At 34.0% G+C, this 18,108-nt stretch overlaps 3 protein-coding genes across 4 annotated transcripts; all 3 read right to left on the reverse strand.

The window, feature by feature from the left end:
• Positions 1–1,288: 1,288 nt before the first annotated feature.
• Positions 1,289–3,173, reverse strand: LOC125576508 (probable inactive poly [ADP-ribose] polymerase SRO2). The gene is made up of 5 exons (XM_048736740.1): positions 2,523–3,173; positions 2,203–2,441; positions 1,994–2,127; positions 1,804–1,905; positions 1,289–1,526 (listed from the first exon to the last, which is right to left on the reverse strand). Exons 1-5 carry the CDS (start codon positions 2,951–2,953, stop codon positions 1,500–1,502), a joined length of 933 nt encoding a protein of 310 aa, XP_048592697.1. The 5' UTR covers positions 2,954–3,173; the 3' UTR covers positions 1,289–1,499.
• Positions 3,174–11,529: 8,356 nt separating this feature from the next.
• Positions 11,530–12,509, reverse strand: LOC106358120. Of its 2 annotated transcripts, none has more exons than XM_048736742.1 (2): positions 11,803–12,509; positions 11,530–11,677 (listed from the first exon to the last, which is right to left on the reverse strand). In XM_048736742.1, exon 1 carries the CDS (start codon positions 12,354–12,356, stop codon positions 11,805–11,807), a length of 552 nt encoding a protein of 183 aa, XP_048592699.1. In that variant the 5' UTR covers positions 12,357–12,509; the 3' UTR covers positions 11,530–11,677; positions 11,803–11,804. The 2 variants fall into 2 exon arrangements, with proteins under 2 accessions (XP_048592699.1, XP_048592698.1); XM_048736741.1 differs by having other exon boundaries at positions 11,530–11,683.
• A 320-nt stretch (positions 12,510–12,829) lies between these two features.
• On the reverse strand, positions 12,830–16,692 carry LOC106358122 (GDSL esterase/lipase At1g23500-like). The gene is made up of 5 exons (XM_048736743.1): positions 14,847–16,692; positions 14,567–14,697; positions 14,246–14,473; positions 13,722–13,977; positions 12,830–13,603 (listed from the first exon to the last, which is right to left on the reverse strand). The coding sequence occupies exons 1-5, from the start codon at positions 15,091–15,093 to the stop codon at positions 13,440–13,442; spliced, it is 1,026 nt and encodes a 341-aa protein (XP_048592700.1). The 5' UTR covers positions 15,094–16,692; the 3' UTR covers positions 12,830–13,439.
• Between the last annotated feature and the right edge of the window lie 1,416 nt (positions 16,693–18,108).

Consider the following 18,108-nt stretch of genomic DNA (forward strand, 5'->3'; position numbering starts at 1 on the left):
AAGACAATATATAAGTTGGTTTAATTATCATGTTATGTAAAATTATACACGTAGTCATGATGTCATGTAACACATTTTTTCCCAAAAGTGAACATGTCTTTTCACAATAGCAAAACACAACTGTAGATCCTTTTATGCTATATTTATTTTATATTATTATTATTTTTTAATTATAGTATATATTTTTATGTAAAATTATTAAATAATAGAATATCTTGTTTATTATGTTATTGTATCATTTTAAAATATTATTTAAGTGAAAAATAAAAACATTGAAAATTTAAAGGACCATTTCACAAATAAAAAAAGTTCAACACCAAAATAGAGTAATGGCTAAGGTTAACCTTAGCCATTACTCTATTTTGGGGTTGAAAATGGAGTGGGTTGGAGAAGATTTTACTCCAAAATGATGTTTAGAGTAGAAAATAAAGTAGGATTGGAAATGCCCTTAAGACGACTTACCTATCTGAAAATGCTTCAGCGCTCAGAACTTCATTTTAAAGTTACTAATTATAAAATAAAACTTATTATACTAATGAAATAATTAATTCTATTTTATTAAAATATAACTCAAACATATGGCAAAAGGATTTTTGGATAATATATATTTTAGAGCATCTCATAGTAAGAATATTGCATAGATTTATCAAAATAAAGTTTAGAGCACCTCCATCGCTAACATAAAATAAAGGTTATCAAAATTAAATAATTAAGAAAAATAAAAAGACCCAAGAGACAGATTTTGCTCATTAATTCCTAGAAACTCTAGGTACAGTCTACAGATGACACTTCATTATTAGTTTATGAGTATTTGTACTCCCTACACACAACTTCATACCATATTTACACACAACTTTCAGAAACTAAAAATATAATTACATAATAAAATACTCCATTCGTTCCCGAAAGTAGGATGTTTTAGATTTTTTATTTGTTTCACAAAGATAGATTTTCTATATGTTTAAGATACTTTTTTTATATTTTTAAGAAATATTAAATGAAAATATTTGAATTGATTAAATTTTATTGGTGAAAAGTTATTGGAAAGCGTATAATAAAGTAAAAAAAAAATTAAATTATAAATATTTATTGAATTTTTAATAAGCATGAACACTTTAGAAAATCTTACTTTCTAGAACAGAAAAAAGAGCATCAAATTGGGTGCACTTTTATTATATCTTTTCTTTTTCTTAATACGGTGATTAAGAAAAAATATTTTAGGCGGATTTTGAAATTTCAAATGAGTACAATAACGGCAGTATTAAGAGCTGAGTTACTTGACTGATAATTTCTGGAAATTTAGAAAACTTCATTGCGTGAAAGAATGGTCTTTACAAATTTCCCAAAGTTCATATCATAAAGGGATGATCCTCTGTTTGTACAGCTAACAGAAAGGAGAAAACAAAAAAAAAAGCTTTAAAACTCTTGATATAGTTTCCGCAATTGATTGAGCTTTTGTCTATGCATGTGTATGACGTGTGTACTTCTATCCCACCATTCTACGCATCACACGTGTAAAACTTTCTCTGCAAGGAATAGAAGAAAGAAAAGAGGTTGGTCAATAACATATAATTCTCTAAGCTTGATGAGAAAGTAAACGAATGGCCACGAACTTTGCGTGAGTCGAAACAACAAACGTCAAAAAGGTATATAAGCTGATGTGGAGATTCACATGAAAAGATAAGCCTTTTGGCAAATCCTTGCTCGATAAGAAAGAATAAGAAGATGACGTTTCAAAACTTTCACTTTCCATTAATCAAAAGCTAAACAAGACTTGCTTGCCCTGTGTTAAACAACCCTGACCTTGTTTTTGTCTCTGTGGTTTCTGATAATCTGAGCCAAAAGGTTGTCTCCAGCCACTTCTCTCATCTTCCGAACCAATTGATCTCTCTGAATCTTCCGTTTCTGCAACAAACCCCACATTGGATTAAAAGTAAAACACACCCGATAGAAAAACGTGTATTAATCAAGTTAAAACAAAAGCATAACATACCCTAAAATCATCGTAAGTTCTGATGATCAAGTTCATTCTAAAAGTATCCATCGACTTAGACAGCGACAACATCAGAGCAGCAAAACTAACCCGCGGCGAGCTCAGTCTAGCCGGAGAGCCACCGTTACGTATAACTGAATAAAACCATCCTCCAATTAGCACAAAGAGCATCTCCAAAAATAACCTTATTAAAATAAAATGTTATATACCTGTGAGACGAGGAGACCTGAAAGTGACGATATAAGTAGGCAAGATGTACGAGTTCATGGTAGAGCTCCATACGAGATACTTTCTAGGATTCTGCACATCATCCACACCAGAATCGAATTCAACCGAGCTCGGATACGCTTGTTTAGACCCCGAGACGACCTCCTCAGGCTTCCCAAGAATCAAACGGCATAGGAGAAGATGCCTTAAGCCTTCTTCGTCTTCCTCTGTAGCTTCCGCTCTGTAAAAAAAAAAAAAAAAATTATCTGTTAATTAGTACCATCACAATCTTATATTAAAGGGAGGAGAAGATCGGGCTTACGCGAAGAGGGAGAACTTAGAAGGAACGAGATGGATTCCGATTCCGATTCCGTTAGACGAAGAATCGTCGTCGATCTCGCGGCTGCTGAATCCGTACGTGACGATACGTTCGAGATCTTCCCTGGAGGCAGCGTACCAACCGTATTTGACGTTGGGATCTCCGTTGTTCTTCCTCGCCATGGCTTCCGTGAAGATGCGAAAGGCTAGAGACTTGGCTCTCGTGGTGATCGCGTTGGGAGATTTCTTACGTATAGTGACGATCGTGGTGGCGTTAGCGAGAGTGGCGCCTAAGCCGGAGAGGAAACACGTGGTTATGACGTCGTGCTCTTGGTTCCCTTCGCGGAGAAGAATCGTTGAGTCGGTGGCGGAGGAGGAGGAGAGTGGATCGAGAATTTCGCCGTTGTCGAGTTCGATCTCTACCTGCGCCGCCATCGCCAAGTGGAAAGAAAGTGCGAGAAAATGTGAGAGAGGGAAGTTTTCTTGGGAAAATGTGGAAGAAAGCAGAGTCGTCCTCTCTCTCTCTCTCTCTCCAACGTTATAAACGGTTGGTTACAAGCGGTGCCGTTAGTTCCATTTAGCTTGCGCAACAAGACATCTCCCTCGATCACATATGGAATGACATTTTTACCCCTATAAGAAAATTACGTTCCGTGCCACGGGGGAATAATAATGGCGCTGTAACTATTATTCTCACGCGACTATTGTTTGTTTATTTTTTTTTTTTATTGTTTGTTTATGGTATCGTCTTTTCTCTCATATTTTGCGTGTAAAAAGTTAGGTTCTTTTGAACAAATAAATGAAAAAAAAAAAAGTTAGGTTCTAATTACTTATTTACATTTTTGGTTTTGGTTTCAATGAATCTGTTTTCATGGTAAGGTTTTCAAGAATACTCTACAGAAGCAATATTGATGGTTGTTTCTTATGGAAGCATTAGATTGATAGTAGCCACATGTAGAGGTAATAAATTCGGCTAAAAGTGGTTAGGTTTTTCCTTTCAAAGCATGCCTTGCTCAGTTGTCTAAAGTTTTGGTTTTACTTATATTAGAGATTTTTTCCGCGCTTCGCGCGGATTATGTCTTATAAATTTATTTTATTTATAATATTATTTGTTAATTTTTTTCTTTTATATTAACTTCTTGTTTTTCCAATGTTAGTTTTTCTTAATTTAAATTTATATGTTAATAATTTTTCATTTTTTTTGTTGTAGATGGAGAATTATATTTTTTATTGATGGTTTTTTGTATGTGATAGTGACATAAACTTTTTGAAATTTTAAAATAATATTATATATAGTACGATTAACACATTAAAGAAGAGAAACATATTCAGACACATTTTACACAGGTTTTATATGCATAATTTTAAACATTATATATGTATATATTATAAGTTTGAAACATGTAAATGCTTTCTAAAGCTAAATACTTGTTCTGAGTTTACATAACTTATCGAAAGTTTTATCTCTTTTTAAATTCAAATCACAGAAAAAATATAAAAAAAGTCAGTATAGATAGGTTTTTTGGGCTTTTAAATCAACACTGAAAAATTACATGAATCAGATAACAACAGTTTTGTAAACAACTGGATAAAATTTGACCGAGCCAAAGATTTTCACACAATATGTTCTTTCTTCTTCAAATTGCGAAGAGCCTATAGGCACAAGAAAAAAATCATAAATTTTGTTTTCACTTATATAACATTTTTTCTCCTTTACACACGGAGTTTATTACACTGCTATAAGCAATGTAGAACTCTATTCATATAAGATTCACATCTATGCATTTTGACAAAGAAGAATTTCAGCCATCTTTAGTTTCGGAATGTACCAACTTCAGTCATATACACTATATTTTCTCTATGATTCAAAACTTATAATTTTAATATATGTGCAGATTTCCATGTGAAAAGGCACGCACGCCATCTATCATTCAACCTATTACTTTTTCCAAAGTAAACACTATAATCCTCGTTTGGTTAGCTCCACAAACTAATCTCTTTGGATCAGTTTATCAAAAAATATGGATACTAATGTCAGAAAAGAATATAAACACTATCAACAATACATATTGGCACAAGAATATTTGGTTCAAGGAACATATTCCACGTAATGCGTTTATATCATGGCTGGCTTTGCGGAGAAGACTGCCAATCAAGGATCGCTTGAGGCGTTGGGGATTAAATGTCTCAGGAACGTGCGCCCTTTGTAATCTGGAAATAGAGACTCACCATCATCTCTTCTTTGAGTGCTCTTTCTCTCGCTTGATATGGGAGCCTTTTGCTGCTGAAGTTTGGATTTCTCCTCCGGCTGATCTACACTCTGTTGCAGCCTAGATCAATCAACCTCGCGTCAACGTAGATGCACATGCTACTCCAGTCATCAAGCTCTACTTTCAGTCATGTCTCCTCACCTTCATCAGTCATCCTTGCCTCTTTCGACCGTATGATGCGTGACCGTCTCCTCTCTTACCCGGTAAGTTCTTCTTTCTCATCTTCTCTACTTCTTTTTATATTTCTTGTATAAGACTTCCTTAAGGCTTTTTTTACTTTGAGTTGTTGTTGGTTGTTTTTGTTTCCTTGCTGTAATAAATTGTTTAAAAACAACAGTGTAACCTTTTAGAAAATAATAATCTTAACATCTTACCAAAAAAAAAACAACAAATATTGACTTATTTATGTGAATATATATTTTATTTTAAATCATTATAGTGGACGAATAAAACACCATAATTTGTACAACAAATTTTCTTAGATTCACCTCATCATACTCACCATTTTACCATTTTAATTACATAATTTTACATGAGCTTCTTCATCCTTCCCGGTTATTTTCTCTTTATTTATAACTACAATATAATGTTATAAATTATATATATTATAAATTAATAATTTATTTACCCTTAAAGTCTAACTATTAAAATATAACATAATTCAATATAGATATATGATTCTATTAATAAATTAGCAGTTACAAATTTGAAATTTCTAGAAATATCAAAAGTTGTATGTTAGTTAATTATTTTCTAAATGATATTTATTTTTAATTCTTTTTAGATGAGAATATTTTGGCTGAGGTGGATAGTCTCAAAAGCCTTGAATTTAGTCCCTTTTATATAGTAGGATGGAGAAAAATATATCTCTAATTAGAATATGTAGCTCTATTATTAAAATTGTACTAAAAACTGTTTTTCAAATTAGGATTGAGTGAAAAGAACAAGTTATATTAATTCATTAAAAAGTAACGAAGGTTGGCGTTATAAGATGAACAATATAGACAAGTTAATGACTGATACTAATAACAACGTTGAAAATAATGAATTTAGTTAATCGTCGGTTCAACGAAATATTTTAGCGAAAAAATGTAATTATTATAGATTAAATATTTGAATAACCGACGTTGGAAAATGTTTGTATTTGTTGAACCGCCAAAATATGTCACTGAAAGACGATTAAAAAAAAAAGAATTTGGTAGCTAAGTTATGTAGATTTAAGCAAAACTATTATTATTGTATATCACAGAACAAGAAAGCGAACACGCTTTTTAAAAAAATAAGAAAAGAAAGCGAACACGCTTCATTGTAGGCGAAGTGTGCCAAACATGAGTTATATGGGTTGGGCTTTGGTAATTTGTCCCCTAATGAAAGTTCATTTATATTTCCATATGAAAAGGCCCGCTAAAAAATTAGGGCTGATAACGCAGTCAGAGATGTACGGTGGATATTACTGTCAAAAGCTCCTACAATTTCTCAGAGAATAAATCCGAGACTCGACTTTTCAATAACCGACAGTTCTGATCATGTAATTTGGTGAAAGTAATACATACCGCTGCTCCCCTTCTGGAGCTCTGTAAAGCCATTCTTGGTAGGTGCCTTTAGTTTTTGTTCTTTACTGGCTAAAACCCCTCGGAAAGTTAGAACTACGTGGTCTAATAATTAGGGGTAGGCACAGGACAAGTACCGGCTAATTTCTGATACTTGACTCACATTTAACTTGTTCAAGTAGTTAAATTTGTTACGTGTACTTGACTCATTTAAAATGAATACTTGTCTTTTTATATTAAAATGAATACTTGTTAGACCGAATATTTGTATGTTATTTGGCTTGTTCCACTACTTACTCAAGAATATAAAATACTTCGTTATTGAATTTATATTTGAATTCGCAATATTTGAAACTCAAAATAGAAAAGAGAGCCTTTTGTTGTAAAATAAAAAATAGAAAAGATTTTGGATTGGAAATAGAATTATTAGGCTTCGGTATTTTAATAAATATATTTTTTAAATCACAGATATTTATTGAGTTTTGTTTACAGTACCATAAATGTCAATATTTATATTGATTTTTGTTTATAAAGATAGTAATTGATAACAACACTTATTTAATAAATATTCAGTATAATTATTATATGAAAAAAGAATACTTGACTTAGACTGTAAGTAATAAGAGTTAGATACTTGTTATCCGATTTGACGATAGCAAGTAACAGTGAAAGTGGAAAATATTTCCTTGATTCATTTACAGATTTACATTGGTTTATATACACAAGATTGTTCCAAGATATGATAAGAACAATCCCAAAAATATAGGAACGTAAATCAGAATATTCTACAAAGTCTAACACCCTCCCGCAGTCGCAGCGTCGAGAGTGGAGACGCCAAGACTGGACCGAAAACTGGTGAACAAAGAAGTCGGAAGTCCCTTTGTAAATATATCAGCATATTGAAAAGCTGCAGGTATGTGATAGACTTTGACCTGCCCCATGTGAACTTTTTCTCTGACAAAATGAATATCAATCTCAATGTGTTTAGTGCGCTGGTGCTGAACTGGATTAGAAGAGAGATAGACCGCACTGATGTTGTCGCAATACACTATGGTGGCGCGTCGGAGAGGACAGTGCATTTCAAGAAGAAGATTTCGAAGCCAACAAGACTCTGCAACAACATTTGCCACGCCCTTATACTCTGCCTCCGCACTTGATCGAGAAACAGTAGGTTGCCGTTTTGCAGACCAAGACAGAAGATTATCACCCAAGAAGACACAGAACCCAGAGGTAGATCGACGAGTAGAAGGACACCCAGCCCAATCAGCATCCGAATACGCAGTCATCGTCATGTTCTGATTTTTAAGAAGATGTAACCCTTTGTCTTTTGTGCCTTGTATGTAGCGTAGAATACGACGTAGAGCTTGTAAATGTAGGTCTCGTGGATCATGCATGAACAAGCATATTTGTTGAACCGCATACGCAATGTCTGGTCTCGTAAACGTTAGATACTGTAATGCACCTGCAAGACTCCTATATTGAGTTGGATTGTCCACTGGTTTGCCTATGTCTTCAGCAAGTTTAGATTTGAGATCTACCGGGGTTGAAACTGGATTGCAATCCTGCATCCCAGCCCGTAGCAAAATTTCCTCTGCATATTTTGTTTGATTTAAAAACATGCCTCTGTCATTGTGAATCGCGGAGATGCCAAGGAATGAATCAATAAGCCCACCACCAGTCATAGGAAACTCTTGTTTCATTGTAGCGATGATGTTCTTTGTCAAGGTAGGAGTGGAGGAAGTAAGAATTATGTCATCGACATAGAGGAGCAGGTACGCAAGATCACTTCCATTCCTGTAAACAAACAAAGAAGCATCGCTTTTGCTTTGCTTAAAGCCTTGATTAGTGATAAAGTTGACAAAGCGAGCATTCCAAGCACGAGGCGCCTGTTTCAAACCATAAATGGATCGATTCAGCTTGCAAACATAATCAGGATGATCTTTGCTGACAAAACCCGGGGGCTGGAACATGTACACTGTCTCATCAAGAGTACCATGGAGGAAGGCGTTTTGCACGTCTAGCTGGTGCACTGGCCAAGCATTGACTAGCGCCACATGAAGAACACATCGAATGGTTGCAGGTTTTACAACAGGGCTGAAAGTCTCTGTAAAGTCAACTCCTTCTTCATGTGACTTGCCATTAGCGACCAACCTAGATTTATGACACTTGAAATTCCCATGACCATCATATTTATGTTTATACAACCAGAGACAACGGATGATATTAGCATTCTTAGGTCGAGGCACCAAATCATAAGTACCACTCTTAATAATGGCATCATAGTCACATGTCATAGATGGTGTCCAATTGGGATCAGTAAGGGCGTGTTTGTAGCTTTTTGGAAGAGGAGATTGAGTCTGAGACAAAAGGGAGATGATTTGTTTTGGCTTGTGGATACCATGCATTGATCTTGTGGTCATCGAATGTCTAGGAGCCTCAGGGACCGCGGGTACAGTTTGAGTTGACTGACTCGATGAAGAAGGAGCAGCTGGAGAAGTGGGTGTCACAGCTGGAGCTGTAAGGATGCTTTTAAAAATTGGAGAGACATCCATATCAGCATTAAGAAAGTCGTATTCAGTCTCCGAGATTGAAGTGGAGTCTTGATACGGGAAGCACGTTTCATCAAAGGTGACGTTACGTGAGATAATAATCTTTTTGGACTCAAGATCAAGGCATCTGTAGCCTCGGTGAAAATGAGGATAGCCAAGGAAGATGCATCTTGAGGAACGAGGAGAAAGCTTTGAAAGATTAGCATGGTTTTTATTTGGATAACAGAGGCAGCCGAAAACTCTGAGATGAGAATAAGAAACTGGCTTCTTGAAGAGGACAGAGTAGGGTATCTGGTTGTTAATGGCTTTGGATGGTAAAAGGTTCAAGATATGAACAGAGGCATTGAGAGCCTCAACCCAATAAGTTGAAGGAAGTTTGGCTTGAAAAAGAAGAGTTCGAACAGAGTTGTTTATTGTACGTATCATCCTTTCGGATCGTCCATTTTGTTGGGACGTATACGGACAGGAGAATCGAAAATTAATCCCTTGTTCTGCAAAAAAATTATGAAACTTTGAGTTGTTATACTCTGTTCCATTGTCACATTGCAAGGATTGAATTTTCGTTTTGAAGTGTGTTTCAACATATTTGAAAAAGAGATGAAATGTTGAAAACACTTCCTCCTTGGAGCTGAGGGGATAAACCCATAAAAAATGAGAGAATTGATCCAAGAAGAGGACATAATATCGTTTTCCACTTAAACTGAGGACTGGAGATGTCCATAAGTCAGAGTGAATGATTTGAAAAGGTGCAGTGACAGATGAATCAGAAGAATAAAAAGGCAATTTTATTTGTTTTCCAAGTTGACAAGCATCGCAAACTGGAGAAAGATCATGTTTATTACAAGATAAAAGCTTAGAAGATAATAAAGACGAAAGAGATTGATTGCTCAAATGAGCTAAACGACGATGCCAAGTGTTTGAGGTGGTGGTGAGGAAAGCTGAATGCCCTGTAGTGAGCTTATTTGAAGAAGAAAACACTGGATACAGATCACCCGTACTGTCACTGCGGAGAATCGTCCGACGATTTTGAAGATCCTTCACAGAAAAACCATAAGGATCAAACTCAATGGAAACAGAGTTATCTCTGGTAAATTTACGAACAGAGATTAAATTTTTGATAATAGAGGGAGTTACTAAGATGGAAGAGAGATTTAAAGGACGAGAATTTGAAGGAAAAGAAAAGAAACCCGTTTTGGTTATTGGAATTTTGACCCCATTGGCAACAGTGACTGTGTGTTTGGTGCCATTATTAAGAACAGACTGTAGATTACCTGGGTTGTTTGCTAAGTGAGCAGTGGCGCCAGAGTCCATATACCACTGATGATCAGATGGATCCATTAACGTCATGGTGTTGAAAGCAGAGGCAAAGTCTGTAGTCGGAACTGCAGCGACGAGATGATTGGTCTGACCTTGCGGCTGAGCCTGAAGCATCTGTTGGTTGATAGCAGGACGAGGACCAAGAATGCCTTGATTGTTGAATTGTTGCTGCGGTATCCATTGACCTGGTTGTTGATTATTCCACGTCTGATATCCAGTAGGCCAGAAGGGAACGCCCCATTGGTTGTACATTGGTCGATGTTGATTGTTGTTGTGTCGTCCACGACCTCTGTAGTTGTTGCGTTTGGAACCTCTGTTATTGAAGAATCGCTGCTGTGGTTGAGGTTGATGATCAGATCGCTGAGTAGGAGTCGAAGACGAGACGTTGAGGACTTTGTCAGATGAGGCGGAGTCCTTGACAACAGAGGATTTCTTTCCCTTATTAAGCCTTTCTTCTTCAAGGATGAGCATCGAACGAGCTTGTTCAAAGGTAGGGAAAGGTTGACGATGCATGATCACATTGATGATGTTGTCAAACTTGTCGCTCAAGCCATTGATCATGTAGGTGACAAGAGTTCTTTCTGAAACTGGTGCATCAACGTTAGCAAGCAGATCAGCCGTGGACTTGAGATCTTGAGAATAGGCATGGATCGTCTGGTCTCCAATGACCTTGGTACGCAGATCGTGATCGAGCTGAATAGCACGGGCCTCTTTGTTGTCCCTGAAGAAGTTCTCGATGCGAGTCCAGATTTCCCGAGAAGTACCTCCAGTTTTGAACGTACTTTTGAAGAGATTCTTCGAGAGAGTCCCGTAGAGCCACAGTTTGACCAACCCGTCACGTTTAGACCACTGTTGATCGTTATCATCCGTTGGAAGAAGCGTGCCGTCAAGATGACCAGCAACGTCGAAACTCTGGCAGTGAGTGAGGAAGAGCTCTCTCCAGGCGTCATAGTTGTGATCATCAATATCTAGAATGATGGGGATATGATTTTTGATGTTGTTAACACCGTACGCACGTTCAAGAGCAGTAGCGACAGGAGCAACCATGGTGGATGAGAGTAAGAAACAGAAAAAGAGCGAAGAAGATTTGAGAAAAAGAGAAGAAGAAGAGAATTATAGGTTCAGGATCGATGAACCCTCTGATACCATGAAAGTGGGAAATATTTCCTTGATTCATTTACAGATTTACATTGGTTTATATACACAAGATTGTTCCAAGATATGATAAGAACAATCCCAAAAATATAGGAACGTAAATCAGAATATTCTACAAAGTCTAACAAACAGATACAAACCTAGTACTGAGTTATTATGCCCAGTCTTACTAATATCAACAGGTATTCCATAAAATTTTCGAATCTTTTGGAATTTACATAGAATTTTTACATATGTATGCTGAATTTATTCAGTACCTTAGATATATACAGAGTATCTATTGTATATATCACACCAAGAGATTACGAAGTTTGATAGCTTCAGCTCCAAGTTCCATACCCATAAAATCAAGCAAGAAAAAAAAAAGACACACACAAAAGAAAGGAAACAGTTAAGACAACATAAACATAAATAAAGTTGTTTGTTCTTGTACAAATCAATACCATTAGTGTCTTGGTCGGAACTCAATGTCAGGACCTCCACGTCTTATTTCGCCTCCAGCATGTTGGTCTCCGTTTTCCTCCGGTAACTTAAATCTCACTCCATGTTTGATAACCGGAGGCAGAGGTGGTCCTCCTCCGCCTCTTTCTTCTCTCTTGTCACCAAATCCCGATTCTATATCCTCTCCGTAATCTCTTCCAGAGGGTTTCTCAACATGGTCAGGCCGTTTCATATCCAACCCAAACTCCAAATCACCTCTCTCCCTCGGCTCACGATCCACAGGCCGAATCTCACGGCTCTTCTTAGACGACCCTTTCTCATGCTTCGGCTGCTTGGCAGCGCGGTTTTCACGGTTGCATAGCCTCCCGAAGACACAAGCCAGAACCGACAAGACAAGGATCACAGCAAGAACTATGAAGACCGTCCCAAAGGAACCGCGTGAGCCAGAGGAGGAAGAAGAAGATGATGCAGATGGATATGGATACTGCTTAGTGTATGCGTTTGGATACACAACAACAGGCTGCTGCTGCATTTGTTGTACTCCTTGGTCTCCCATTTTCTCGTAGGTTTTGGTTTATGTTTGGTTCTTAGAGATAAAATCAAGAAATGGTATAAGAAGATGTTGAAGTTATCAGATGTTGGGGAAGTTTACTTTGGGGTTCTTTGAGTAGAGATCAAGGAGGGTGTTATTGAGAAGGTACTTGTGGAACAAGAAATGTAAATATGCTTCATTCCATGTGAGATTAGGGGTAGTTTATTAATAAAATCATTTTGTGGTTTTAAAGAAAGCTACTAATTAATATGTATCACACAAATTAAAGTGACAAGTAATGAAAGGAATAAGACTAATGGGTTTAAAACATAAGTTCTAAATTGAGAGAACATTCTTTGTTGTTTTTCTTTCTTTTCTTTTCATAAAGAGAGACAACTAAATAGATTCTTTGTGATGTGTAAGTGAAAGGAGATAGTTGCACTTTGGAACAATTATGTTTCCTCTGTGAGAAGATAAAGTGGGATTTTGTACAAGTTTTCATCTTTTCCGAAAAAAAAATCAAAAGATTTATGGAGTGGGCTTAACCAATCATTGACGACTCTACATTTTACATGCAATAGTTTCAAGTCCTTATATGTGCATATGTATGTGTAGTAAAATTACAAAAAAAAAACTATAAAGAGGTTATTTTACAAAAAAAAAAAAAAACTATGAAGAAGTAATTAATATACATACTCGCGTTATATTTAACAAGTGTGTTTAGTACTTTAGTTACGCAATCCAGATGCTGATATTGTTAATAGGTGAATAATATCAATTGAATAACAGGAAATAATTACCTTACATTAAAACTTATAATTCAAACAAACCTTATAAAAGAAATACGAATAATATACAATTTTGATTGCATCTTTATTCCTTTCCCGTTAACAGAGATAAAAACAACCTCATTTCTGAAATCAAAATCAAGACGCCATGCTAATACGGACTAATACGTAATCAATTTCGATTAGTGAAGATGAGAATGAATTGACAAGAAATCAAATAATGACTCGTCTCAGTTAAGTGAAATAAACACTGAATTTTATTATGACACTTTATTTTTATGTAAATATAAAAAAAGTAAAAGCTATATGTATAAATACATCATGCTAGTTTATTCTTGAGTTCTTCTATTATCTTTGGTGCAATCGTTTGATATGCCTTCTCGCTAGGGTGGGCAAGATCCCAAAATACGTAACGAGATGCATCCGGGCACGGAATAGGCGATGTCGTCGGCATATAACACGCATCAGCCACTTCAGTAAACCCTAATAATTCCAAATTATATAGAATAACATTTTAGTCTCTAAAGAACATATTATTCTTGAAAATATATCTACAATGATCAAAATATATATTTATTTAATAATTGTGTAACATATTTACCGGAAGCCTGAGGATTGTTGACGAGACCAAGAAGAGAATTATACATGTCTACGTAGGAAAACTTGGCACCAGGAAGTTTTGTTTCGAGAGTGTTAAGCATAACAGATAACTTTTTGTTGAATGTATCAGCCCACTGATTTTCAGTGACTGAACACAATTTCGATATATCTCCATCAATTTTTCTTATTCCTGGCAAGCAACCTAGGGGCACCGTTCCAAGAACCGCAAACTTTCTTGCACCCATTTCATATAGACTCTTGAAATAACAAAAGACAAGTATTAATAAAGTTTGTCAAAAAAAAAAAACAAATATTAATAAAGTAACTAGTATGTTAGAGCACCATTATTTTTTAAGAACCCTTAAATAAGAGACTTGCATTGGACCACCCAAATATACCCATTTCTTAACTAAGTCTCTTAAACTCACTTTTTCAGCTAAAAATTATTAAAAAAAAAAAGATTAAGAACCCCTAAATGAGTATTTGGGATAATGATGTAATATTCTGAAAATAATATTTGTGTACCTTTAAGAGATTTTCAGTCCAAGTGACCATGAGATCAGTGTAAGCTGAAATAGTGGATTGTGACCTCCCAGTCCAAAAGGTGAAGACAAGATCATTGTTTCCAGCTGAGGTTAAATAAACGGCGTTTGATATAATTGCGTTTGTTTTTTCTTGGTTTCCTAAAACGCCGAGTAGTTTAGTGACATACTCTTTGAAATCTTTCACCTGATCTGGCACCCATATAACTCCCTATATACACTCATTCCACAGGCATACGTACACTAAATGAGTGATAAAAATTGATTACACAGTTAAAAACTCTATACAAAATGTCATATTTACTTGAGGCTTGGCAGTGCGTTCATCGAGTCCGGATCCACCGGATGCGAAGCAAACACCGGTCGGGAGATCATTGTTCGAAAGGTTGGGATCATGATAAGCTGGTAAGAGTGGTTTTAAACTCAAACCTTCGGCTGTATAAAAACACTACTATCAAATAACATATGCATAATGCATGGTAAATAGAAATTTGATTAGTAGTAAGATCATGACTATTATTGAAAGTAGTTTTATCTAACTAATATTTTAAAACAGATGTTAACGTTGACGTATATATATATACCAATTAGATCGGAGAAAACTCTTCCATTTCCAAATCTTCCTGTAGCTTTTCCGCCTACAAAATTTCTACCATACGGGAAGTAATTGCACTTGGAAAGAGTGGTGAGATTATTATTATTGCCGGTATCGAGTATGGAATCCCCAAAAGCGAAGAGTGCAGAAACATTTGCATTTCCTGAAATTTCTTGAGGATGAGCATGACCAACAAAAAACAAGCAAACAGAAACCAATGCTAGTGTTAATAGCATTGTAAGAATCAAAGAGAAAATTATTTTTTTGGTATCAATTTTATCTGTATATTCAACTCTCAAAAGAAGGCAAGTATTTATATACGAAGAGTTCAAACAAACTTCAAGTCCAGTTCAACTGATTTTGTCAGTAAATTTTGGGAAGCAAATCAAATTGACGCATTGAACATTTGTTAGAATATCTAGTACTTACTATACATTTGAATACACATAAGGAAGTTACAATTTAGTCAAGCAATGGATCATGAACGTTCGGTTTATGTAAAGTTTTTTTGTTAACATTAACTAGGCATTGGACGTTCGTTTTTCTTTGGTTTTTTGTTTTATAGATATAGGAACCGTTCGATTATTTTTGAAACTCGATTCTGTTTCAGCTCATTTATTTTGGTTTGTTTTGGGTAACAATGTTAGAAACTGGGTAACATCAGATAAAATTTCAGTTCCACTTCAGTTCTGGTTACGTTCTAGTTTTAGGATAATTTCGGATAATTCACGTGAAAATCAGATTTTTTATTTTTTAGTTTTTTCAAATCAAATATCAGGTAATTTGGATAAATTTAGATAGTCCACATAAAAAAATATTTGGATAATTCAATTTTGATAGTTCATATAATATTAAATATTTTGGACAAAATATTAAAATAATTCAGTTTATAAGAAGCATTTTAGACTTTTTGGTAATTTTAGAACTAAAATTTGTTTTTTATTATATAAATGGAATTTTAGACGAATACCGATTCGGTTTTTTGTTCAGTTTCAGTTTTTCAGTTTAAGAAATATATAAACCGCTTAGATATTTGTGCATATCGGTTCAGTTTACTTTTCGGTTCTCGGTTTATATGCTGAGGTCTACCATGAACTATCGAGGTTCTTATCAAATTTTTGATTATCGTCATTGCCAATATCCTCTAGTCAAAATCATGGTCGTAAATACATGAATGATGATTGCTAGTATAAGAAAGTAAATCATTGACTTCAATATTAACATTGACTTTGAACAGTACACAAAATAGTTACATGACTGGGATAAGATATGCAGTTTGCAGAGATTGAATTATATTATTAAAATATTAAACATATTGTATTGACAAATTTCAAATCTATATATGATCGAATTTTTTTTATATGTATACAATTCTTGATTGTTTATATAATCATCTATATGTTGGACCGATACATTTGGATATTTTCTTTTTCTAACTTATCAATAAATAAAATTTATATATTTTCCTTTTTGAAGTTATACTAATTTTTAAAATATCAAATTTTTACTTTTTTTACAACATAAGATGAAAAATTAAAATATTAAAAAGACAATTAAAATTGGATTAAGCTTATAATTTGAAGTATAATTTGGTTATGGATCACAGTAAAACAACACAAAATTTTGCAGTCTGGTTATTATTATACTTAAGACCCAAATATAAAAAAATGATGGTATCATTTGTTTATAACCGATACTAAAGGTCTAAACCGCTTGACTGACGATTTTAATGAAGTAGCGTTCCAAAAAAAAGCAATAATGATCGTTAACCAAAAGGTGTTTGGGACTTACGTCCAAATAATTCTCTTAGGCCGGAGAAATTAGTCTTTCTTTTACCAATATATAAGCCTTCTTCGACGGTGGATCTAACCTAGGAACTTAATAGCACCAACGCATGCGCTTAAATTAAATGTGCTGCCACATATATGCTAACATAACAATAATAATCCAAATATATTTGTTTAATCATTGAGTAACACGTTACCTAGGAGTATATACGAAGAGCTAAAAAAATGTACATCTAAATTCAACTGGTTTTGTAAATTTTGGAAAGTAACTCAAATTACTAGGAAATTGTAACGCATAAGAAAGTAAAACATTGTTTTTGTGTAGTATTCTTTTGGTTACCCGTAACTATCCAGATTCTTATCAACAAGTTGATAATCCTCACTGGCAATATCCTCTAATCAGAATGGGGAAATCAGCCAATTCATACATTAACAGAGGACTGCGGTTCGGTTAGTACATAAACACGGACCATGTGCTAAAACATACATCAACACAAAATATATTCAAATTTCATACATGAACAAAAATATTTAGGTTTTTTCGTATATTGACCGTCTTTATGTTAGTCAAATGGTAATATATGCTGATGTGGTTTTAACGAATGCTGACATAGCTTTTACATTTTAACTAATTAATAAAAACAATACAAATAATATGTCGTTGGGTGGAGTCGAACGAGCGATATTTAGTCAAACGCTAAACCGTTGTGCTAAACCAAATTATTGGCAGTGTTATCTATTGTATGTCATTTATATCTAATATGTTTTGTTCATATATTTCTAATTATCTAAAATTAGTTCTACAAATATATAAATTAGAAGTAATTGTGTTTAATTACCCAATTATTGTTATTGTGTTCTAAAAAATCAAGATTTCAAAATAAAAATTTGAAAAATTAAAAAGCACTTTCAAAATTAAAAAAGAAAATATGAAAACACATTTTTTTGAAAAATTGAAAATAAATATCAAAAAATTATTATAAAAGGTTTGAATTTGAAAACCGATATTCAAAAATACTTTTTAGTTTTAATTTATATTTTTTCTTTATTTAAATAATTTTAAACAATTATTTAAATATAAATAAACATTTAAATAAATATAGTTCTATAAATATAAATAATTAATTAAAATAAATAAATAATAAAAATAAAAATATTTTTAAAAATAGTTTTGAATTATATGTTTTTAATTCTTTTTAAATTTTTAAAATCCTTTTTTAAAAATTTTATTTGTTTTGAAATTTTAATTTTTTTTAAAACACCAATAACATTAATCTAGGTAAATAAACATAATTTCTTAGAATTTATATATATTTTTGTGAAACTAATTCTAGATAATTAGAAATATATAAAAAAATATATTAGATATAAATAAGACACAATAGATAAGATGGATTCCATAGATAACATGATCAATAACCTGGTGTGGCACAGTGGTTGTTTCATGGTTTAGTATGGGCTGAA

Source organism: Brassica napus, chromosome A7 (assembly GCF_020379485.1).
Source record: "Brassica napus cultivar Da-Ae chromosome A7, Da-Ae, whole genome shotgun sequence".
In the NCBI taxonomy this organism is placed as follows: Eukaryota; Viridiplantae; Streptophyta; class Magnoliopsida; order Brassicales; family Brassicaceae; genus Brassica; species Brassica napus.

Coding starts and splice junctions, on each gene's coding strand:
- LOC125576508 (XM_048736740.1), bottom strand. CDS start 2,953: ATGGCGGCGCAGGTAGAGATCGAACTCGACAACGGCGAAATTCTCGAT. Junction 2,442..2,522: donor TCTAAGTTCTCCCTCTTCGC/GTAAGCCCGATC, acceptor TTTTTTTTACAG/AGCGGAAGCTACAGAGGAAG. Junction 2,128..2,202: donor CAGGTCTCCTCGTCTCACAG/GTATATAACATT, acceptor GGTTTTATTCAG/TTATACGTAACGGTGGCTCT.
- LOC106358122 (XM_048736743.1), bottom strand. CDS start 15,093: ATGCTATTAACACTAGCATTGGTTTCTGTTTGCTTGTTTTTTGTTGGT. Junction 14,474..14,566: donor AACGCACTGCCAAGCCTCAA/GTAAATATGACA, acceptor GAGTGTATATAG/GGAGTTATATGGGTGCCAGA. Junction 13,604..13,721: donor CAACAATCCTCAGGCTTCCG/GTAAATATGTTA, acceptor TGGAATTATTAG/GGTTTACTGAAGTGGCTGAT.
- LOC106358120 (XM_048736742.1), bottom strand. CDS start 12,356: ATGGGAGACCAAGGAGTACAACAAATGCAGCAGCAGCCTGTTGTTGTG.